This window comes from Dermacentor variabilis, chromosome 1 (assembly GCF_050947875.1).
Source record: "Dermacentor variabilis isolate Ectoservices chromosome 1, ASM5094787v1, whole genome shotgun sequence".
NCBI lineage: Eukaryota > Metazoa > Arthropoda > Arachnida > Ixodida > Ixodidae > Dermacentor > Dermacentor variabilis.
Window position 1 is genome coordinate 273,691,618 of NC_134568.1, and position 24,631 is coordinate 273,716,248.

The following is a 24,631-nucleotide window of genomic DNA, read 5'->3' on the forward strand; positions in this document are numbered from 1 at the left end:
TATACAATGGACGGTAGGATTGTTCAACAGGTTAGACAATAAACGAGTGAAAATTATTTTCACAACTTCGCGGTAATTCTTTCTTTAATTTCCAACAGCTTCAGTCGGTCCAAACCTAATATATATATATATATATATATATATATATATATATATATATATATATATATATATATATATATATATATATATATATATATATATATATATATATAGATGCAATAAAATTGCACTAATGAACTTTGACGTTACCTACCATTTGACTCCATTATTTTTCTAGGTCAGTCAGCATTTCTTTCGAGTAATCTTCATCAATCATAGCGTTCTTAGCCCACATATAAGCGAAATGGAGTAACAAGAAGAACTTGCATCCTACCTGTCTGCCTAATCCCCTTACTTAATTTATCTACCTAAGAATTCAGCAAAAATCAGGTGCTCAGCACCAAGTCCGCTGAGTCACCAACTTCCGAAATGGATAATTCGTGGCCACTTTCAATCACTTCTGAGAGAGCCGTAAATGTCATTTGTTGTAAATAGATTTAGCCGCACGGAAGCCACGTTACTATACAGAGTAAGAACAGGACTGGTCTATGAGCGGCTGCTGATAATTATTGAGCCTCACCAAAAAAAAAACAAAAACATTGAGCTAGGTCACTGCAAATTGTGGGGCGTATTGCACAATTTGTCTGTATTCAATGGAGCAAAAATCGGCTATCTATGTTTGCAGCTTATCTTTCTCAAGTCCAAAGTTAACATGGCAGCACCCGCAAAAAAGTAGACCATAATCAATTTCCTGTTTCTCCAATGGAAACGGGTGACGCAGATTCACGATGAAATATCACATACTTTGAGAGACAGTGGCTCTTCATATGCAACCGTGGAACGTTGAGTTGTCAATATTAAAACGGACCATTTCGGTGCTGAAATTGAGTGCCTGCAAATTGCTAAATCGATGCATGACATGATCATGGACGGCCACCGAATATCAGCAAAAAGTATTGCGACATATCTTGAAATACCGAGTGATATGGTTGGTGTCATCATACACGATAACTTGTAAATGAGAAAGCTTGCAGCAATCTGGATCCCATGACTCTGGACGACTGAACAAAACAGGAAACGTTCGGAGACATCGGTGGTTGTTTTGAAAAGTTTTGCAAAGTGTGAATAAGATTTCCTGGACAGACTGATAACTCTTACCCGGGTCCAGGAAGTATCTCTTCAGCGGCTTCGGGCTGGAATTGCCCTCACGCCATCGGTCACCTGTGCTTGGGGATCTGACTAAGGAACATGCCCAAAGTGCCCGGCTGCCATGACGACGTCAGAAGCTCGACGCCTGCTTTGGGGGAAGTGCCCTGGAAAGCGGGCGATCAGACTTTAAAAAAAGTAAGAAAGGCTAGACCGAAGTCAAGGATACCTGAAAAGTACGGGCATTGTGTAATGGACAATTTTGCAAAATGACTGCAGCAGTTCTTGCGCGTTGCAGAGTTAGAAGATTTTATTTCACTTTCTTTTATTCTTTATGTCTTGCGTAAATCCCCCTTCCCCCCCCAAAAAAAATTAAACTGGTGATGAGACATGCATCTACTGTCATGGTCCCGAGACAAAATGACAATCTAATGAAAGGAGGCACAGTGGTTCCCTATGCCAAAGAAGTTCCGTGTGCAAAGGTCGCTGCAGGAGCATAATGGCAACAGTTTTTTGGGATAAGAAGGGGTTTCTGCTGGCGCACTGCCTCCGACTGGGTTAAACCTTTAATGCGGAATATTGCAGTGCTTTATTGATGACGTTGAGGCAAAATATCAAGAAAGAACGCCGAGGAAAGACTTCTAAAGGTGTCATTCTAGTTCTTGACAACGCTTAATCAGTCGTCACACACTAGAGATGAAATAATGACAAAACTGACCTCCTCAGGATTTCATGTGATTGCCTATCCACCCTATTCACTCAACCTGGCTCCATCTGAACATCTTATTTTCCCATATCTAAAAAAAAAATCCTAAATGGACCATAATTTGGGAGAGTGATGGAGGTAATTAAGGCTGAAAATGAGTGCAGGGCTGCACCAACAGACGGAATAATTGTATTTGCTGGAGGTTAAGAAGCTGCACCGCATATGTCGCAAGTGCACTGCCTTCGTGGGGGAACAAGTAAATAGTTCGGGGGGAGCTTCTTGACTCATTCTTTTCTGGGTACGCTCCTGCCTGGGCTGGTCTGGCTGATTTCTATGTTACATCGAGTGCAACGAAATGGGCGGCGCAGAACACTTGTAAGGAAGACGCTTGTGGACAGCATGAAAATAATGCTTCCTATCGAGCTTGCAGTACAGTCAGTTTTCCCGGAAGGACCGCGGGCAGTGCACAAGAAGGTGTCACACATTCTTCTCATACTTCTACGAGAAATGGAATTGATGGATTCGTGGGGGAGATATATTTGTGACACGAAAAGCTATGCTCAGGCAGAGCGTTTCCCATCCCATCCCTGCCAGGTTAACCTCTCCTGTAGCAACACCACCATTTATTGTGCACCCCTTTTCACGGCGATCCCGTGGGCGCCGCCATGTTTGATCACATGCTGATGAGTCCATTCCTCCGTGAATGCAATGGATGTGCATGACACCGCTGCAGCTCAGCTAACCTCTCTCTCGGCGGTAACTTGTTGCAATTGTGAAGCTAAAGCCATGCAGTAGTGCAGTAATGTCTGCTTCTTTAAAATCTGAAGACTACCACCACATTCGAGATATCCCTCCCTAATATCTACTAAAAATACGCATTGGCGTTCCAGTTACAAACGCATTGAACTGCTAGAGGAAAGCTTGTGTGGGAAAGTGCTAATTGTAACACAAATAAACTTCGTGGTGAATCCTAAGGATGCATGGTTATCTAGAAACTGGTGCTAGTCTTGGCGTTTATGCCAAGCAGACTTTTTTTACTACCACCCGCCTTTAGGGCTCGGGCCGTATTCACAAAAGCCTCTTAAGCTAGAATTGTTTGTAAGAATAAATTTCAGCCAATCCTGATGCTGCGCACAATATTAGCGAAAGTGGTCGACCAATGGTGAAAAGCACTTACGAGTCAAAATCTTGTACAGTTGGTGAATATCAATGTGCATACGCTGAAGTGAATAACTGCAACGTTACTTTCTGATTTTTTAAATAGCTATATACCGGGACACTTCGATTTGTCATGAAAGTATTTGTTCACCTTTTCAGGTAATCCACATGAACAGGCCAAATTGCCCTATACCAAGAGAACAACTATGGGATTTTTTTATCAGTTCGAACTTGCAGCCCTAATTAGTGCACGTTGTGTTAAGTTGCCTCCTGAAAATGTTCAAATAAGTTAACCATTTTTCGCTATGCTTTTTCACATGCATGGCCTAGGTGAGGCAATCAGTTTAATGACCAATGAGGACCGCAAACAGAGTACGTGAAGTTCTTATTCTAAACGCTATCTATGCGCAACGTGTTTGCGGCAGTCTTGGAGTAAATTACGCTCGTTCAATCTGTAAAGACCACAAAATCAGGACGTGGCTGGCAAATGTTTTATGCAGCATGGAACGCATTTCCTATAGGTTGTACTGAACGCATGCTCGATGTAGAAGACAGCGCGGAAGGCAGAACCCTTTCATACCTTTCAACTGCCTTTATTCTTACAAATTTCTAAGGAAACGCAGTATAATACCGGTAATTTGACGGCAAGTTGGAATAATGAACACGACATATTAAGACAAACAGCAAATATTCATGTCGTCTTCCACCGCGAATCTATTTTTTGTTTTCAATGGTGGACACTTCTTTTGGGGTGTCCATGCAAGGACGTGTGTAGATCAAGACATTGTCATGACCTTCCAACCTCCAAAACGGCACTAACCATAGCATAGTTTAAGCTAGGGGATAAAAATCTCTGTATTCCCAAAAGAGTTCACAGTATGTCTGGAACACAATATGCCCTAAATTTTGGCGACGAAACCTTGCTACTTGAGCGACATCTTTATTTTGGGGAACTCTAAACGTGCTTCCCTTTAAACGTTTCATTCTTTTTTTTTTCACTTCTGCTTCAGACTGTTACACGAAACTCATTTCATGATTACGAGTGCGTTGCATTGCCCACGCGCCCTGCGACTCGCTATTGACTGGGCGGCGTGGGTTCTAGCTAGTTTTAAAATTTTAAACATAGGTACTGCTCGCACTTAGTCGCCCATGCGCCGAGCCAAAATATGAGGCGGAAGCACAAAGGCATGTGGAAACTAATAAACAAGAACATGATCAATAGGCAACAGAAAACGCACGTACGGGGCCCAACCGAGTAAAAGTATAAGTGCGCGCGTAGCGCTGCTGGGCTGCTCGATAGGATCGGTTTAATTCTCAGGCGCCTGCCACGGTGACTCTGCTGACCATTATTGCTATCAGAAACAGCATAACGGTCCCTAATTTGGTTAGCGGTCGAGCCTTGGGACTCTGTCGAGCGGCTGCGCGGGGATTCCCGTTTCGCGAGAAGAGGCCGGCCTGCATCCCAGCGCGCCACCGCCCCCAACCCTCTGCAGACGCGCTCCAACCCGTCCGCGCGCCATGCTGCTATTGCTTCAACTGGGCTATTTTGCATCATTAAGCTCAACTAATTTGCGCGAGCTTGGAATACTTTCGGCTCTGTTGTGGTGATCCATAATTCCACGGCTGGAAGCGCGGTGCAGAGGCGCATTTGCGGCACTGCCTGCGCCAGTAATTGTGCGGCGCTCTTTTTGGAGCCGGCGCTTCTATTTTGCTGGGCGCCACGCTTCCCTCCCACATCGGAGTTTTCCTCGAGGCTGCTGAGGGGAGAGGTGGAGGGACGCTTCCTCGCCCTATAATCAGAATTTGGGCGATAATGTCGTTTCGGCTGTCGAATACACCGGCGAAACGTCCTTTTCTGATTTCGTCATAGCATTTTGTTCCGCTCAGCTCGCTCCTTCTTTTTCGCAGCGTCCAGTACCAGACAAGCCGTTTCGTCCGTATTAGAAGACAAACCTAAATGTCGGCGCCATCTTTTAAGGCGAAGCTTTCTTTGAGAACCTTCCCGGACTTTCCTGACCATGACTACAGGGTGAAGCTGCTGTCCTGCTGAATTGCTCATGCTTAAGAGGAAGCTTTAGCTCAGGCCCAACTACGAAAGCGCCCTATTCAAATGCGTGTAGAACTGTAAAACGTTTTTCTGACATAACCCTTGGGCCAATTTTAATGAAATTTGTTGTGTTTGAGAGAGGAAGTTGAATTCATAGGACTGTTCGAAGGGGAATTTCGATTTAGGGCCTGAATTTTCTTAAAAAGATTTTGGAAAATTTGAAAGTTAGAAAAAAAATGGAAGCACAAAGTTTACAAATTAATAGTTCTGAATAAAGAACAGATATCGCGGGTCTGTAAACGGCGTCTTCTAGATCATTGAAAGCGGACAAATTTGACACGTCATTTCATATCTTACGTGAATTTGTTACGTTGTGTACAAGGGTTCTGCAAAGCTGTATTTTGATATTACTATATTTCTTAAGATTCATGTGTAACATATGAATTTTGCCCGCTTTGGATGTGCTATTATATGCAAATCACAGAATTGTCATATGATTTTTCATTAAAGAGTTACAGAGTTGTAAACTTGATAGTTTCGCTTTCTGAAAATTTTCAATTTTTGCCACCTTTTAATAAAAAATTGACAACCTAAATCGAAAATTCGAAACCAACAGTCACTAGATTTTCAGTTTCACACGCAACAGACCTTGCCAAATTAGGTGCAGGGGTTGCCGAGAAAAACCAATTCTTCTTTTACATGTGTTTTAGACAGGAGCACCCGAGCTAAAGCATCCGCTTAAGAAGAAAATGAATTACGTGCCCGATGGCGGGATCGAGCTTCGGTCCTTCAGCACAGCAGGCGATGCTGAGGGACCGTGCTCGCCACCATTAGGCCGCAATCGCATGTCTCCGCTCCCATCGCGCAAGGCCAACCAACGCTCTTCGAGGCGATCGCCGCGTGTGCCAACCCCGGTGCGCGGGAGAACGTGTGCGCGTGTCACTTCCCACTGCGCCAAAGACGTCCGAATGAAGTGGGCAAACTTGTAAAATTTGACTGACCGCTTCGCGCAAGCTTCGCTTCACATATGTTCCGCGATGTGCGTTGAACCTGTATAGTTTCTTTTTGTTTCCCCTCAACTTTCTACCAGAAGCTGCCGCCATATTATGATGGGTATCGGTTGTTTGAACATTTGGCCGACCTCTCACATTAGAAATAACAATGTGGACTTTTTTTTAATAGGCAATAAGATTATATGTTGTTGGCATGTAGGTAGGGTTAAATGTGGTTTAACTGGAGAGGTTGGGAGCAGTGCGCTTCTCGCTACTCCATTTGACTTATATGCCAAGCATAAATTTTCATTCTTACTAACTATTCTCGGACATCAAGCGTAACATCTATGAAGGCTACTTTAAACTTCCCTCTCCTCTCATCCCGTAGGAAGTTAGCACGCTTATCACTGCTGCACAAAATTTATTATTACAATCCGGAATTAAAACGTGAACTTTTGTCCGAACCTGCATATATATCATCTCGTACTGACCATCGGCATAAATTGAGCGTTCCACACTGTCGCACGAACCTATATTTTTATTCATTTATTCCTAAAACTACCAATGAATGGAATCATCTGCCAGCCTCAATTGTTAACATAACCGATACATCTGCTTTTGGAACTACTGTTGAAGAATACTTTTGTTAATCCACACTTTCTAATTTTTTTCATGTTATTATTATACCCTGTTATCTGCACATGCTCTGTATTTAGTTCCACTCCCTTCTATAACGCCTTCGGGCCTTGAAGGTACAATAAATGAAATGAAATTTGTTTTAAAATAACAAAAACAAATAATAAAAACTAAAAAAGAAACATTTTGTGGCAGACAGACGCTCACGCTTTGAAGTGGGAAAGAAACAAGCGAAACGTAAAAACGAAGGCGAGTGGTTCTTTCATTGTGCATATAGTAGAATTATTCATGCAGAACAAACTAATCATATTTGTGCGGTCCCCCCAAAGTATGCTATACACAATATTTTGCCACTTATTTTGTCTCGCTTGAGCTTGTTCTCTTGCGTTTAGATCTCTCCTGCATGCTTTTTACACCTATTAATAATCATTTTCTTTCTTTCTGTATCAGAACTGTCGCACGTTGATAGCAGCCTATCGGAGACGCTGACAACTGTTCTATCCAATTTATTTTTTTTAGCTAAGCTGCCCTTCTGTGTGCAAGGGTGCAGTAACCTAGGTGCGCTGCGTTGGAACCATTGTGTTTATTTTTCCACGTTTGCGTAAATGCAGACTTTCGCATTTTCACTCATGCTCCCTGAAATAAAATTTACTACATTACGGAGTAAAACGAAAAGATAAAGTAGAACCACACTTGCCCACCTCATAGAAGTAAAACCTGCTAGAACGGGGCAGCAGTTTGGCTGGCTCGCTTGGCCATCTCTGCAAAGCGCATGTAGACATGGTCAAGTTGACGAGTCGGATAGCCGAGAGCAGAACGGAACCGGCTTTCCTGTTCCTGATGGGGCCTAGAAATTTCATTGCCCTTGCACTGGCCGCGTTGTTAAGAGACGGCACTGATAGTTCAGTCACGGGAAAATCTGGTGTTGGTGTACGATGATGAAAACAACATGATTACAACGCAGTGTTCAGAATGAGCTATAGTCTGGGTGTACGTATGAATGACTGGCATATAGATGAACGATTACAAGGACGGTATGAGAGAGCATAGGTATGTAGTAAAGAAAAAATTACAATGAAGTGATACTCTCGTAAATCAGAGGGTTCTCAGGTATCACGACGACTAATATGTATTTATTTATTTATTTATTTATTTATTTATTTATTTATTTATTTATTTATTTATTTCAGATTACATTGATCAATTTGCGGAGTGTGGAAAAGAGCGATGCTATGGGATCTCATGCGAATGCATCCGCATACACTTGGGATCTGATCTCAGTAGGTGTGTTCTGGATACATCAATTTCAGGGATGTCAAGTTCGGCGGACGCTTATTGGCTGAGCCATCGCGCAGAACGCCTGTCACTCCATTGGGGCATGGCGCCGGACATCCAAATCGCACACGAGTCGCACGGGTGTGCGAGAAAAAATGTGCCCCAAAGGGATCAATGGAGAATATTGCCCCAATTCGACATCCTTAAAAGAAATAAGCAGAGAACTGTCGGTAGACTGGAGCGTATAGCGGCACTACGAATGATGCAATAAGAAATATGCGGGTGGTGAATACTTGAACCACGAGAGGCAGAAAGAAAGCTTCACTATGAACGATAATTGAGGCAAAGGAAGGAAACAGGATGGGCGGCGAGTATTTTCACCTGCCTGTAGGAAGAAGAGAGAAGGGAGGGAGGAAAGGCAGGGAGGTTAACCAGACTGAGTCCAGTTTGCTACCCTCCCTGTATCGCTGCAATGTAGTTGCCTTGAAACATAGGGTACGAGATTGTTTGCCAAGCCGATTTGGAGCTTTTTCGCTGTGTCTCCGCGACATTTTGGTGTCGGAAATAACGATATGAATTAAGTAAGAGTCATTGGAGAATTAAAGTGCGATGTAAACGGTCACTTTAAAGCTCTTCAGGACAGCTTATCAAGCGGTTAAAGATCATCAGAGTTCCGCTATTCATTCGGCTGTGATTTCATCTATACTTTGACAGCAGTTACTCTAGCGACTCCCCCCAACGCTCCCGATTTTGTGCAAAACTCTCCGCCCATCTGTGGAAGCACTCCTAACTGCATGCAACTACGATAATACGACGACAGCGACGATTGCGGCGGTGGCATGATGACGATGCCACGACTACGCACGTGGCAGCGTAACAGAACGGACGGAATAAACATTGCGTCCAACTACTAAACGTTGTTTCGCTATCCGGATACGGTGCAGTATATAGTACATAGTATAGAATAGGGTTGTCAGTGTTCTATATTAAATATTCGTCCGTATGGATGGGTGGGGAGTCCTTTTCCTGTGGAGGGACTGAAACCCGACCGCTGAGTTGGCGTGCATATATGTGGTTTACGTGCGTGCCGCCTGCTTGGCACCTGCTTGGCATCTGAGTCAAAAAAAAAAAAAACGCAAATATAAACGTAAGCACAAAGTATGAAACGTCGTAACATAGGAAACTGAAGAAAAAAGTGTGCTTAAACGCATAAATCACAGTGGAAGCGTAATATGAACGCACATACATGTATCTAAGTCATGGGAAAGGAAGCCCGGCCCTTCAACCACTGTCAACATCAAATTCACCAGAAACTATTGTGAATCATTCTATAAGCCATTTGACAAGCATAAATGAATGTTCACTCCTAGCCGCGGCTTAGATAACATAGCAGCGAGGCACTTTACAGTCAAAAAAGCACAGGCTTACACATTAAGACAGCAGCGCTTTTGCTGTGGAATGCTCGTGCGTGTAGTCTCTCTCTGCTTGTTATTATTTTTCTCTCAATATCATATTCAACGAGAAGCACTGACCCGTCTTCCGTTGCCAGTTGGTTAATTATAGGCATGACGAATCTAAATTTGGCATCACATGTGTGGGCTCGCCAGACGAATGTGCGTCTTCTGTTGGTGGTGCCAAAAATACGATATGCCAACAGAACGTGCTTGCGCGAAAGGGTGGGCTGTGGCCAGTGTTGTATCCGTGCAGAGCCATGCAGGCCATACTGCGAAGTAAAAAGAAGCCAATAAAGGATGACCCGTCCTTGCTGTGAAAAACAAGAAAGAGGGCGGGTCTGCTTATATCTATGCAAACCTCTGAAGTCGCTCGCGAGCCAGTGTTTGTGCATAAGCTATCGGGTGCCTGCCAATATTTCTCACGCCGTCCAGGCCTGTTCGCTAGCCGGATTTAATGATGGAAAAGAGGGAACACGCGTGGGACCCACTGGCCGGTGACGTGTTTTAGAGTCGTATTTCAAGCAAGTTGTCGAGGCCGTTTCAGCGCTTTTCCCGAAAGTATAACCGAGCCGTGAGCGGCGGCTTCCAATTTTACGCTTCGTAAATACTTGTGTTTCATTGCTCTCCCTCGTTTTACGCGGGCGTGTTCGAGCAGATTGCATGCGCGCTAGTACCAACCTGGTTGGCGAATATGTAAGGAAGAGTCAACGGTGAAAAAGAACAAAAAAGAAAACAATGAGAAACAATGAAAACAACTCTAGCCGCGCACGCCTAACGAAAAGAGCGCGGCCGAGTCATCGCTGCGTTGCGATTTCTTTTCTCTCCTCGCTCACTTTTGCTCGGTGTAGACGGCATGCATAGTGTGCTAGCAAAACATAACTGAAAGCGGGTGTCGTAAACCAAGCGACTGGGGCCCTGCGCCTACCTGATTAAAAACAATATGTTCGCTTCGCTCCTTCTTTACCTCTTTATTTATTTATTTATTTATTTGCTTCGGGCATTTGAATTTTTCACACTATTTGACACAGTAACCATTCTTTCATTTGCGTATCGTCAACTTTGAGCGCAAATCTGTGGTGTAGTACTTAATTGCACTTTTTCTTTCCTCCTTTTTTCGTAAGCACGCGTTCCGCTTGACCCTGTGTCAATACGTCGAGCTGGGCATCCGTACGGATGCACGCAGCTTCCACATTTAGAAACTCTTGCTTGCAGTTTTCGGGGGACCTTACCAGGACCAATCTCGAAGGGTCTTTTATCTTCTTGCGTCTCGTCAGAACACTCCAGGGATATATTTTGCTTTAGTATTCCAATTTCTTCACGAAACGCGGCCGCTGAAATGACTCTCATAGTCTTTTTTAAACTAAGGAAAGCAAACAAAGAGTATTAGGTGTACTGTTGAGCCGTTTTTCACGTTCTCGCCACTTGTAGACTGGCTTTTATTCAAGCCTATTGAGCAGCAGATGCTTGATGTGGGCGAGTTGGTTTAACATACTTGAAGAAAGTAATGAGCGCTACAAAGACGCGGACTAAAAGGCGAACATGTACGTCAAGAAGAACATTGTAAACGTCACAAATCCCGTCCGTATCTTCGTGACGCCAGGTTTCTGGCACGTTCTATAGAGATAGACTAGAAAAACAGATATTAGAAGCTTTCTACATCGCAAAGGATGAAGGTACGTGCTTTAGCTGCCCGTCAGTGGCACTTACCGAAAGAAAGATTGCTTTTATGAAGCGATAGAGAGGTCGTGAAGTCACGGTTGTGCTTTTCTTGTTTCTATCTATGTAAATACTGTTTCTTCAAATAAACGTTTAGTTGGAAGTTAGCGCCTGTCCGTCGTACATGTTCTTCTCTTTGTCCGCGTCTTTGTAGCGCTCATTCCTTTCTTCAAGCTTATTGAGAAATGAATTAGAACTACAATATAGAATTATATAGTTGTACAGCCTATTTCTGCTCGCTAGGAGTAACAAGGTCATGAAGCAAATCGCAGCTGAAAGATTGCGAGTTTCAAAGGCAGCTGGCGGATGTGCCATCATGCGCCTGGAAACCGCAATACGCGACACAGTTTTTTGCAAAGGTCCCTTCGGCCAACAATAATCTTGTGTCGTCGTAATTCGGATAAGTAAAACAACGTGCCCTCGTGCGGTTGCAGAAAGTGTGATAGTTGTGGAAATAAAGATAAGCTGGTGCTTCGAAGGAGCTATTAGGAAATCACAGTGGGATTGATTGTTGGGCTTTTTAGTAAGGCTTTGTGAACGTTGGGCTGAGGGAACAAAATTGCAAAGAAAGAAGAGAGGCGAGGCGGACAGGACAGACGCCCAATCGCAACTGTGGTTTTATGAAAATCTTCCTCGGTATGCGTGCCTCTGCCGCTGCAGAGCCAGATTTTCATAAAATGACTGTTTTAAGTGAGTGTCTGCCCTGTCAGCCTCGCCTCTCTTGTTTTTTTTTTGAAATTTTTCTGCTCAGCACAGCTTTCACAAATCAGTCCAATTTTTGCTCGCTACAGCTTTAAATTGAGAAGGGATGCTAAGATGAAGGGTCGACTTTTGAACCGTTTTAGCGGCTTTAATAAAATTTTGTGGGATGTTTTATCTTTTTGGCATTAAAATACTTATAAAATTTCATCGCTCTGGTGCTCAAAAAAGTTGTGTTCATCATATATTTTTTTAGTATATTTATACTGGGCACTTAACTGTGTCACCTTAGGAAAACTATCATTTCAAAAGTATAATAGAGATATAGGGCCCTATAACGTAAAACTATTCCAACATGTTTTTATTCCCATCTCCTGACGTTGAATCTACGTAACCGCCGACGCAAGCATCGGACGATGACCCGTAGCGTTGCCTGAACAGCCCAATCAAGCGCTCTCCTCGTTTATAGAAGACCACTTTTGTTTGCTTTCAAAACGAATAACACTGCCTATATTGAGCGGTTTTGTCTTATCTAATTTGCTGACAACAAGTGAGGAGCACACTTAAGTAGAGAGGGTTTCGATGGGGCCAAGCCAGCGCACTGAAAATAGAAAACCGGATGAAGAGGGAGGGGTCGGCTTCTGCGATTGGTCCTCTTTCCCTTACTTAGCGTGTGGTGCTTTGTCTAAAATCGCGGCGGCGTGCAACAGAGAGTTAAAAATGCCGGTAAGATGGATCCTCAGCAAGGAAGAGTTGACAGAGCGATGTTGTATACGTGCAGAAAGGGCTCGATAACGTCATACGGTCACGCAAAAAGTTTTGTTATACGCAAACAAGCCCATGCTCTCCGGCAAGTGTGAGTAGGCAGTGCCTGAGCGATCGGCGGCAGCCATCTTCTATTCCTTTCGGAACGGAGCAGTCTCCGGTTATTCAGAAAAAAATCCAGTTTTATTCGGCATATTAATGCATCTTTAACGCGCACACGTGACTTTGACGCAATGAGTTATCGCAGTTTTGTGAAGTCGAGTGACAGACAGGTGAAGTTTGTGCAGCCTGAAAACTTTCGATCAATAGCAAAGTGTTAATGGCAAAAGGGCGTTGAATCAGAAATAATCATTACCAATCGCGGGGCGCTGATTGCAGAATTGGAATAGAAAATATTGGAATAGCTTTACATTATAGCGCCCATACTCGTTGTTTTTCCAAAGATACCTTCTACGTAGTCTATAGCGCATAATAAGCGCCGCCACTTGTCTTTTTATTACATTTCTGTAAAAACAGGGTCACTTGAAAACCAAGTTCGTTTTTTTTTTGTATTGTGGGCCCCATATGTCAGCTATCTGATATTCTCATTGTGTTAGAAAACGATTTGAAAACTTAAAAGGTACCTTAGCTTGTTCCTGACGAAATTTCACTCTATGTAAAAATCATCTTGATAGCAGGTTTCGGCAAAGTAGTTTCAAAACGATAGTTTTCTCAAAGTTAATGTTTGGCGAAAAAGTGAAATGTGAAAATGTCAAGTCAAAGATAGCAGAACATGGTTCTTTGCTTTATGGTAAATAATGATTAGCCAAAAACGATGGGTCCTGTTATTAAACACGATACTGCTCGGCGGCAATCACTTCAAACTGTCTTCTCTTTTTTCTCGACCTCATGAGTAGTCAAGTGTCCTTGACCCTGCTTGTGAAATGCTGCTCTTAGTTGCTTGATAGACGTGATTCCTCGTCTGGACTCCATGTTGTATCTCCAGCTACTCGAGCACTCTCTTGATGCCGCGTGCATCTCCATTGTACTCTTGAGGTAAGAAATCCGGGACCCTTTGGCAGGTACTCCTGTGAGAGTAACCAGCAATTACCCTATATTCTACATGCATATTGGAGCTTGTACAGTAACAGTGGGGAAGATTAAACTGCTGTCAGAGGTGTGTCGACACATGAGAACTGAAATAAGTAATACGTCATGTAATACACGTTCCATTGGATGGGTGCTCGGTTTATTGACCTATGAAGACGCAAGTCCAGTCGCAGTGACAAATTCTGCACACACAACAAACAGTGCCCCTAATTCTACCACCAGCTAACCAGAGAGACATTTACGCCAACATGCTCCATTTTACAGAACTGACAACAAAATTGGACTTCAGTGCCAGGTGTACGTGCAGGCTATGAAACAGTGGTCGGCACAACATATTTGTTAAGTGCTTAAACCTTTTGCATGCAAACTTAAATGAAAAAAAAAACAGTATATCCTGCATAAATACTGACTAGCGAGAAGTTCCCGAGGAAATGTCGGAATATAAAAAGAAATCTGCAAGAAATTTTTGCTTTCTGGAGGTGCATTTCCATTGTTAAGGAAAGCGTTCACAAGGAGTTCCCGCAAAGGTACATTCGCAATTTAAGAGTGTCTGTAACATGCGCCAGTGAATGATGTGCGGTGTGTGGCGATAAATGTTGCACATATAACTTTCTGATGCGCCTCACTTCAATGCGGTTCCTTTCCTTGTAAAATGTGTCTGTAGGCCAAATACAATCCAGTCTCATTAGGTCTTAAAGGGACACTAAAGACAAACATTAAAACAAGCTAAAGTGAAAGATTAGTACTCGAGAATCTCTAAGGCGTGAATATTATCGCGAACAGAGCCTTAATAACGGAGAAATTGAGGCAAATGCAGGACGTGATTAGAGACGCCCCCGGGACATTCAAGTACTTGCCCGATGACGAAATCACTTTTCAGCTAAATTCTGTAACTAGTACTCAACCACTCGTTGCAAAAAACATCCTTGTATAGTACTATGAGAAGAAATAAAATGCTACTTGTCCAGTTATATTTCATTTCTAGAAAAAATAACTCATTGAAACTACCCTTGACAACGACGCGGGCGGTCGAAAGGTTTCGTTTTCGCTCGACTCCGCTGCGCCACGCTTTCGCTTTTCTGTAGTTTCGTTATCGCGTAGTGCTGCGCTGGTTTTTCCGGCTTGCGAAACTCGCACAAACTGCAAGTAGCAGAGAATTCAACTTCCATGTGATGTCGCGGGATGCCCGAACGGTTTGCGTCACTTGACCAAAAAGCAGCTGCAAGGGCGAATCCACCGCTCTGTCTTGGCTCGGTACCGCCGACTGTGGGGCTCCGTTTTACTCACCAAGTGCAGCAAAGGGTGGTGATGGCGTATGCAACGTCACCACTCTCCCGGTTGGGTGGCGGGAGATTTGAATTTCGAAAAAGGTATTCGGACCCCGCAGGAGCAATTTTCTCCTAAACTATGTCTTTTCTTGGCACGAAACTAGCGTTGCGATGTTTCTGGGACGTTATTTAAACAGTCCACGTCGACTTATTGTTTGCCTTTAGTGACTCTTTTATGTTGATGTGGTTGCACGTCAAGCATGGCACGACCGCTGCAAGGAAGCTAGGGAGCAAAACCAGGGGTTATTTTTCAGCGAAACCTTTCTTAGCTATTTTTTTTTGCTCTCTGTCATTTCTCACACAAGTACACAAGCTTTCTTGTTTTAGAATGTATGACGCAGTACGGCACCGAAATATATATGTCTGCTCGGACAAAATCATGTCTATACAGCTTTTATAAGCAAATAAAATTTTATTTTATTTATTTTTTTCTTAAACTCCCGAAGACATTACGTGAGGGGAGACTTGAGTACATCTTTTGTTTTTTCGCAAATACACAATGCAAACGATGGAAGTGAAAAAAAGAAGTCAGAAAACACTAGTGTGGATAAAGTTAACAAAGTTATTATACAAACGCTGGTTAGCGTCCTCTAGCGACTGACTGGGAATGACTCGCTATTATTTTTCTATTCTCTCCTTATCTGTTCTTCCCATATCCCCCTCCCCAAGTGTAGGGTAGCCAACTGGGCACGTCCTTGGTTAACCTCCCTACCTTTCCCTCTTCGTTTCTCTCTCTCTCTCTCTCTGGCTAGCGTAAAAATGCGCGCTAGGGATAGGTTGTGACTGAGATGAGTGGAAGTTCGCAAAAGTGGTTTTAAAAAGGCGTTCCTTGAAGGCGGGTGGTAGTAGTATGGAATGAAGCAGGCATACACGTGATATGAGGCGACATGATGGAAATGAAGGAAAGTCGAGCGTGCCTTTCAGTAGTGTATACTAGATCGCCTTGAGTAGTCTGATGCGATGAATCGGGTGGCCCGGTTCCGAATCGCTTGCAGGTGAGAGGTGAGGTACAGTTGAAACGGGTGCCAGAAAGAAGACGCATATACTAGTTTAGCTTGGAATAACGTGAGGTGGTGCAAGTTCCTTGTATCTGTAGATGCTTTCTTAAGGTTACGTTCCGGCGTACGCGAAGCTTCAGAGCAAATGGTTTCGATGTGGATTATCTATGATATCGAAAAGGTTATGTGAAGTGCAAGATGCTTGTGTACATATCTGATGGCGTGGGCTCAACGGGAAGTTATTTGAGTTGGTAGGTACGGTCAGTTACGGTGCGTAAACGGGAAAACGTAATGATTTTACTTTTTTTCTGGGGGGGAGGGGGGTTTAGAGGCATGAACCATGTATTTGAGCAAGTTGTGATAGAATATGGGTTATATTGAAGGGCAATCATGTAATTTTGGTCGGTGACGCAACGGTAAAGGCAATAGTCTGCGAAATATCTCACTTTGTACTTCATGTTATAAGGCAAATCTGTATAACTAATTAAAAATAATAGCTGTAACAGTCCGGCTCCTTGTGGAACACTCGATGCTACATTAGAAAGGGGGATTTTGATTATTAGCGCGTGTGAAGTACATTTGACGTTTCAAGAAGTGCTCTATCCACCTCATTAACTTCCTAGTTAGACTAAGCGATGAAAACTTTACCAACAAGTAATTATAGGAAACGCTATTTAATGCCTTAAAATGTATAACAAGCTGGCGTCAATTTCCTGTTGTACATCCATGGGCTGAAAGAAGTCGTGTGTGAATTCTGAAAGCTGTGTTTCGTATGAAAGTAGCTTCCTAATACCATAATGCTGCTGAAAAAAAAAAGAAAATAATGCATTTGAGGTGTGCCGTTAAGTTGGATGCTATGATATGCTTTGCACGGGACACGAGCGAGAGATATCGGACGGTAGTTGGAGGGGTTAAAAAGTGGGCCCCTTATTTGAAGATGGGCACCACCTGTACTTTCTTAGGGTACATTGCCGGTATCTAAAGACGGTAAAGATGTTTTGTATAGTATATGGCTTAACCCTGTTTTAGTGTTTTTGTAAAAATTGCTCTTAATCTGGTCGTAGCCAGATGATGACGATATTGGGAGTGAGCGAATAAGGTTTGCTGTTTTTTCTACATTCAATTCCATTTCGTTTATGGCAAGGGGGAAAATTACGGGTAACTGAATAGCAGCAAAGTGGTTAGTGGATGTAAATATTGAACAGATATAGTCATTGAATGCTATGGTACATCTGTCGGGGCTGATTTGGTCGCCGTCTGTCTTTAATAACAGGATATGATTATACTTATTATACTGAGCATTCGTAAGAATTTATTTCGGTCACATCGGAGAATTGAGCGATCTTTTGACAGAAGCTTATCTTATGCATCGCGCTGCCTTGAGATGCTGTTGTACGCATTGCTGGTACAGTTACCAGGTAGCTTATATTATTTTGCTTGTCTTTAGAGACTTTGTTCACGATTCAGGAACGATTAAGACTCTTATTGAACCAAATGTTGTTAATTTCAAATTTTGCCAAAATCCTTTAGGCTCAGTCGGTGCGGGGGGCGTGCTTTTGTAAAATTCTCAATTGGTGTTAGCACTACTGGATCAATAAGAAGATTTGAAGGATTCTGAAAAACTGGAAATATTTCCATTGATAGCTACGAAATCCAGTTTATTTCTAATTATCAATAACTTTTTTAGTAGAGGACCTCTGCTTGAGTGGAAGAGTAAGGTAAATGCGGAGTAGGTTGTCATCGCTGAATCCGGGCAATACTGTTATATCTGTTACGTCATCAGGAGACGAGGTCAGAACGAGATCGAGGGTGTTGTCACCTCTAGTTGGCAATGATATGATTTGATGAAGGCAGCGTCTTGAATTAAGTCGAAAAGTTGCTAGGAATCAGGCGCTCACGATGACATGCCGTTAGACAAAGATATATATATATATATATATATATAGTTGAAGTAGCCAGAAAGGAATATGGCTGCATTAGGTTATTGTTTTTTACGTTGCTTAAGACAGAATGAAGAATATAACTCAAATATAACAACTTGTTTGGTGGCCTATAGCAAGCACCAAATGTAATATTAAAACAGGCATTGTCTACACAGACTTAGATTTGTTCCAAGTTCCCATCTTGACGTATGAGCCAAGATGATACGGTGTATTTAACAGTAAAGAGCACTCCTCCCCTCCCCCTCCCCTCCTGCGGAATTCCTATCACGATGGTACAGCAAAGTTCGTATCGGGAGGAAGAACTTCACTATTTACGATGTTATTGTTCAGCCATGTTTCAGTTAGTAAGATGATATCACCAGTGATGCCTGCGACAAAACTGCAAGTTCATCAGGACTGCGGCTGTTTGGCCTTATTGGTTCAATATCTTGATAAGATGTACCGCAGGAAAAGACAAACAGAAGAAACGAGGCGACAGACGAGTGCTAACTTCCAACAAATGTTTATTTTTAGCTACCCGCTGTTTAAACTGAACGCTCAACCCATTACACATACGCAATTTGCTTTCCTAGGAATAAGTGCTTACCTGGCCGGGGGTACTCACAAACCCAGAGCCAAGTCAGAATATCTTTGCAGCGTCTGTTATTTCCTCTAGTTGCTATACGCAGCATTCGAGTAAAAAAAACCGCAAATTTTCTTTTGTGACCTGTTAGTACGGTGGTATATTGTATCCCCTTTCTTGGTGGTAAACATTTTGTAAAAGAGAAGGGACACTGCATGAATGACTGGTTAAGAGAACACTTACACAATGTCGAGAAAGATGTCTGCAATGTTGGCTTGCATTTCACTGCAGTTCTTGTGGCTGTGAACCGCTTTCTGCATATAGTTTTGTCAGCAGTAGCGGTGACGAGCTACACGTGAAATGATAGAGGCTGAAAAGATCTCCAGATTTGACTCTGCACGTCTGAGTGCCCCATCTGTGCTCCGGTCAGATAAGAAGCTAACGTTCCTAACAAAGTAATTGCGCATGCTTGATGGGATGCGTGTTTAGTATAAACACCCCCCGTGTCGTTGAAAATACACATTTGTTGAAAGTTAGCGATCGTTCGTCCGTCCGTCCGTCCGCCTGTCTGTCTGTCTGTCTGTCTGTCTGTCTGTCTGTGCTACTATTTGTCAATATGAAGTTCATAGCGCTTTGTTATTACGCTTCTGGTTTAATAGTAAAACCAATGCTCAACTGCACAAAATGAAAAGCCGGCCGCGTAGCGGAATCGAATATAGGAGGAGTACCAATGCTCAACTGGACAAAATGAAAAGTCGGGCGGGTAGCAGAATCGAAAATAAGAGCCTAGAGGAGTGTCACGTGGTGCTATCAGTTCGTGCTTTCAGACACGTGATTAGAGAGTTTGGAGCATATAATGACACTATCAAAAGCAGGATCATAACTATGACACATATCTCTTGCGTGAAGTTCGTCGAGGGTGAGCTTGAAGGCGCACTTTTGCTGGCGGATAAATAAAAAAGTTGCCAATCACTTTAATACGCTAAAGAGGATGAAGGCGAAAGCCTGTACGCTCACGAGACGTTCATTACATTACTTGACATTTTCATTCGAATGCTTTCGTGCTTCTTATTAGTTGTTTTCTCCCACCAGAGAGCGTGGATTCGAGTTCCCTAATTATCTATATCTTAACTAACTTCGCCATAATTAACACCAAAGGTCGTGGGTTCGACTCTCGACCTTCATGATGTCAATTAGAATCCAACTTGGAGATATAGCCGGTTTGCCCATATCTCCATGTTGGGTCGTAGGTTCGAGTGTCTTAATTAACTTCTCCATAATTAACCCCAAGGCTCATGAGCTCTACTCCCACCAAAGGTCGAGGGTTCCACTCCCACCAAAGTTCGTGTGTTCGACTCTCGACCTTCATGATGTCCATTGGAATCCAGCTTGGAGATAAGGCCTGTTCGCCCATATTTCCATGGTGGCTCATGTGTTCGAGTGTCTTGACTTCGCCTTAGTTAACATCAAAGGTCATGGCTGCGACTCCTACCAAAGGTCGAGGGTTTCTACTCACACCAAAGGCACTATAGGTTTGACTCTTGACCTTCACGATGTCCATGGGAACCCAACTTTGAAATATGGCCGGTTCGCCCATATCTCTAAGTGGTTTCGATTTCCCCCAAAGGTCGTGGGTTCGAGTGCCTTAATTCGTTTCAAATAACACTACAGGTCGTTGCTGACGCTTCTTCTTCGCCTCGGCTTCACGCTTTCCTATAAAGAAATTGATGGCCTAATTCGCCCTAGTTAACACCAAAAGTCGTGGGTTCGTACCCTACCAAAGGTCTTGGGTCTTAATTTTGCAATAATTAACTCCATAGGTCGGGGGTTCGACTCCCAATAAAGGTCGAGGGTTCGACTACCTCTGAATTTTGGTGCCATTACGCTGGACATCGGATTTTTCGACCTATGAGCCATTTAAGGCTTTCGCCGTAATAATTTGGAACGTACAACAGATTGGTTCCAAATTTATCGCTAGTTCGCGATTGGCATCCTTTGTGTAATGACACGCCTCGACATTATGCCGACGCTGATTCTGTCATTACAACCTTGACGTCATTACAATGAGAATGGAATGACTAAAAATACTTGCAAAATACATCCGTAAGTATCCAGTGCTTGAGCTGTTTTCTTTCTCTTTTTTCTTACGTTGGGCTCAGGTACAGCTAACGAGATTACTGTGATCAAAAACCAGACGGGCAAGCTCTACTGCAACGTCACACTGCCGACAGGTGGCGGCGTCGGCGACGAGAACCCAACGCAGATACGGTGGTACAAGGGCGCCGAACTCATCTACATGCTCACATCGGAGGGCCGTAATGTGCCGATTAGACAGATGACGCACCGGCCGAGTGCCTCCTGGCGGGACAGGCTGCAAGTACGCACCACGAGGCTACCCATTTGGCTCAGCATCGACCCGGTAATGCTGCACGATCAGGGATACTACCAGTGCCTCGTCTACTACGGCACCGACGTCAAGAGGAACGTCAGTCACTTCCTGCGCGTCATAGGTTTGTACCAATCCTGGTCTGTACTCCCCGTCTTCCAAGCAGGGGAACATCTTTAAAACGGAAGCTATGAAAGCAGTATGGCATGGGGGAGCAGTTGAGTAATAAGAAAAGTTTATTCAAATCTGGAAAAACATAAACCTTTATTAAATGGACCCTGAGGAACCATTCTTGCAAAGCTTTAACTTTTTCCCGGCCGAGGATTTCTATTTACTCTCGGCATTGCTAGCGTGCTCTATTTGCAGGAGATGGTCCGCTGTAGCATGTGCGGCGTCAGCATTACTCGGCCTGTCAAGCGTCGCCCCGCTGGAATTTTTCTGTTCAACTTCTCTGTCGCGGATGCTTGTTGAGCGTAATGTATTTTCATTTATTACTTGAAGAAGTGAATAATGAATCTTGTTTCAGTCATCCGGAAAAATAAATGTGGCAGCTGCTTATCTAGAGATGAAACTCTTAGAAAATAGGCTACGGAAAAGGTAACTGTTTCAGTCATCACCAGTGATAAACCAACCGAAAAAGAAAAATCAGAAAACTACAGAACAAATTCAAAAAGTCATAAAAAGAAAATAAGAGGCATGAAAAAAAAAGCGGCAGTGGTTGTAGTACATGGTGAAAGAAAGAGATAGGAAAGTGCTCAAGTTAATGTTTCAGGGGCGTCTTGAAACTTTGACAAAAGCTGCTGCTACACAATCGGCAGTGTAGAATACGGTGCTCATGCTGCCAGCTCTCTAAAGAGATAGAGAGAGAGTTTGGATCTCCTTAATAAATTCTGCGGAAGGGTTGCCTGGCGGCACACCTAGCATGCTGCACCAAGCGGGAATGACGAGGAATAAAATGATAGGCACAGTAAACGTCACTGACAGACAAAATGCACAAAACACATCACAATACGCTACATACAATTACAGTATATCATTTGAAGTAGAACAAAATGTACTGACTATCCAATATTAGCCACAAAATCAAGTTTTGACTTGCGTTTGGCAACGGAACCATGGTTATGTATCTCCTTCAATTTACCCTTCATGCTCTCATTACACAAGCAGCATGCATAATATTCTGCTGTCTGTGGTGTACATTTTGGTGCATATGTTTATGTTAGTGTGATGAATCGCGTTTTTTTTCTCTCACTCAATTGTCTTTCATCCCTCACCATCTACCTGGAGTAACATGCCAAGCCTGTCGTTTTGCAAACCTTTTCGGCGACACTTAAAATTTATCTCTCACTCACTTTGTGTGTGTGTGCGCGCGAGTGCCTGTGTGCGTGTGTTTGTGTGTTACCTCCATATTCAAACACTAAATATCGATTTCTAATTTCCTTTCAGAACCTCCTGAGAATGTGGTGATCATATTTGGTACTAGGCCGCGCGAAATTCGCCTTTCTGCAAACCAAAAAGTGAGGCAAAACGAAGGTGAAGATTTGTACCTAGAGTGCCACGTCATCGGAGGTGGGTTAACGATTTTGGAATTTGCATTTTCCGCATGCTATTATGTTGCCAATTACCAGAATGCGCTGTTCGTTAAACATTGTGCGCGTGGATACTGTGCATGTATTGCTCTGTTTTAATGCTATGCGAAAGCGTAATGAGGGAAGGGCAAACCAGGCACGTTAGTGCATGTTTTGTGCTTCAGCAAAACACTTACAGTGTACAGCAGATGCGATTCGGCTTGCTCATGTTAACACTTGCTTGCGCAAGCGCATATTTGGAGAACTCACCATTGCACCCCAGACGTCTTCCTTGAGCAGCAAAAGTTGCGCAAAGGAACTGCTTAGCGCGTGACTGTGAGAACGCAACGAGTTTAGGCACAATTATTGCATGCGCTTACGCAGCCGATTTGACCACATCACTGTCCGTTATATTAGTTTGGCTTGAAACGGCTCTAGCGGATCTTGATGGCCAGAAAGTTATGCGATGGAAAAATGTCAACCTTTTTTAATAGCGTAGAAAAGTAAGAAATCGGTAACATGAAAGTGAAATTACTATAATGTTTCCAAAGCTGCCTTGGAGTCGCAAAGACAAATGTTTTATTGAAAACTGAGTAAGTTTGCCGGGCTGCAAGCACTCCCCACTACTGCATGTGAGTCACAGTAAACCACGGAACTGCGGCCGCGTTGATTTCAGGCGCTGAAGCTCATCACTTGCCGAGCGTGAAGCAGCTGGAACTAGGCAGGCAGCGTCCGGCAAGACAGACGGTAACGCTTCCATATGTTATATTTCAGGACGTGAAATATTTAAGTAACTTCTCGATTAAACCATATATTGATTATGAGGCCCGCCCCCCGTAGTGGAGGACTTTGGATAATTTTTGAAGCGCTGGAGTTTTTGAACGTGCACCTAAATCTAAGTACACGAGCGTTTTTGCGTTCCGTCGCCATCGAAATGAAGGATTGAAGCCGCGACCTCATCAGCGCAGCGCCATGACCACTGGGCTACCGCGGCGGGTATTTAGGGACGTAAACTGCGGTTGCAATGTATGTAGATCCCTCTGAGAACAAGAACTCTTTTCTTTTGTTACTCGTCCTTCAGTAGATTTATTTTATTGTTACCAATAATTTTAGTCACTCGGGGTGCGTTGCCCATTTAGAAGTTAATGTAGCAGCCGGAAGGATATGTTTCCGGCATCTACACATGATCCCCCACATAGCTTACCTTAACATGCACATTTCCGTCCCCTTGGTCACAGGCAGGAGTGTCTGAAATTCAGGCTTCTGTGACGGATTAAACGTGCTTCCTTTAGGACCAAGAACTCGTGACTTCACCCGCCGTGGTTGCTCAGTGGCTATGGTGTTGGGCTGCTGAGCACGAGGTCGCGGGATCGAATCCCGGCCACGGCGGCCGCATTTCGATGGGGGCGAAATGCAAAAACACCCGTGTGCTTAGATTTAGGTGCACGTTAAAGAACCCCAGGTGGTCAAAATTTCCGGAGTCCTCCACTACGGCGTGCCTCATAATCAGAAAGTGTTTTTGGCACGTAAAACCCCAAATATTATTATTATTAACTCGTGACTCAACAGAGGGTGCTGTCAGCCACCAAGGTTAAGTCCTCGCGCAGAGAATAGGATAGTAGTGTTAGGCAATTAAACTTCTAAGCGTTCGTAAAGCCATCACAAACTCGAATCTGTGAAAGCTTTCTCGAGCAGCATACACGATGGCATCAGGCTGCAAGAGAATACGACCGTCGCGTTTCTGGCGCGCGAAGAGACTAAAGGATTGATTTCCGCAGTTGAGATGTCACAAGTATACCAAACGTTGAACACGAGAATACGAGACGTATTATGAAACTGACTTTCTTGTCAATCGGTTTTACAATGATGAAATGACGGCAACCGTAAATGAGTACTTCATGGCGTGGTGAAGGGAAGCACAATATACACCCTCATAAGCGACACTGACATGCAGCCCCACTTAATACGTACGCTATATTGTGGAAATGTGCGCTTCACGAAGGTGATCTCTCCGATGTAATTTAAAACAATACATTATTCTTTTTAACATGCACATCTGTTTCTCGCCAGAAAGCGGGCAGTTTTCAGTGCATCTTCTTGTAAAGGGCCAACACAGCGAAT

General features: G+C 43.5%; 1 protein-coding gene across 1 annotated transcript in view; it reads left to right on the forward strand.

Annotated features, from left to right (window-relative positions):
- LOC142564793 (B-cell receptor CD22-like) overlaps positions 1-24,631 on the forward strand; it is a 133,307-nt gene that overhangs the window by 96,867 nt on the left and 11,809 nt on the right. The window contains exons 2-3 of the mRNA XM_075675959.1: positions 20,716-21,066; positions 22,389-22,511. Coding sequence (XP_075532074.1) covers positions 20,716-21,066; positions 22,389-22,511 — 474 coding nt within the window. The remainder of the gene's footprint in view (positions 1-20,715; positions 21,067-22,388; positions 22,512-24,631) is intronic.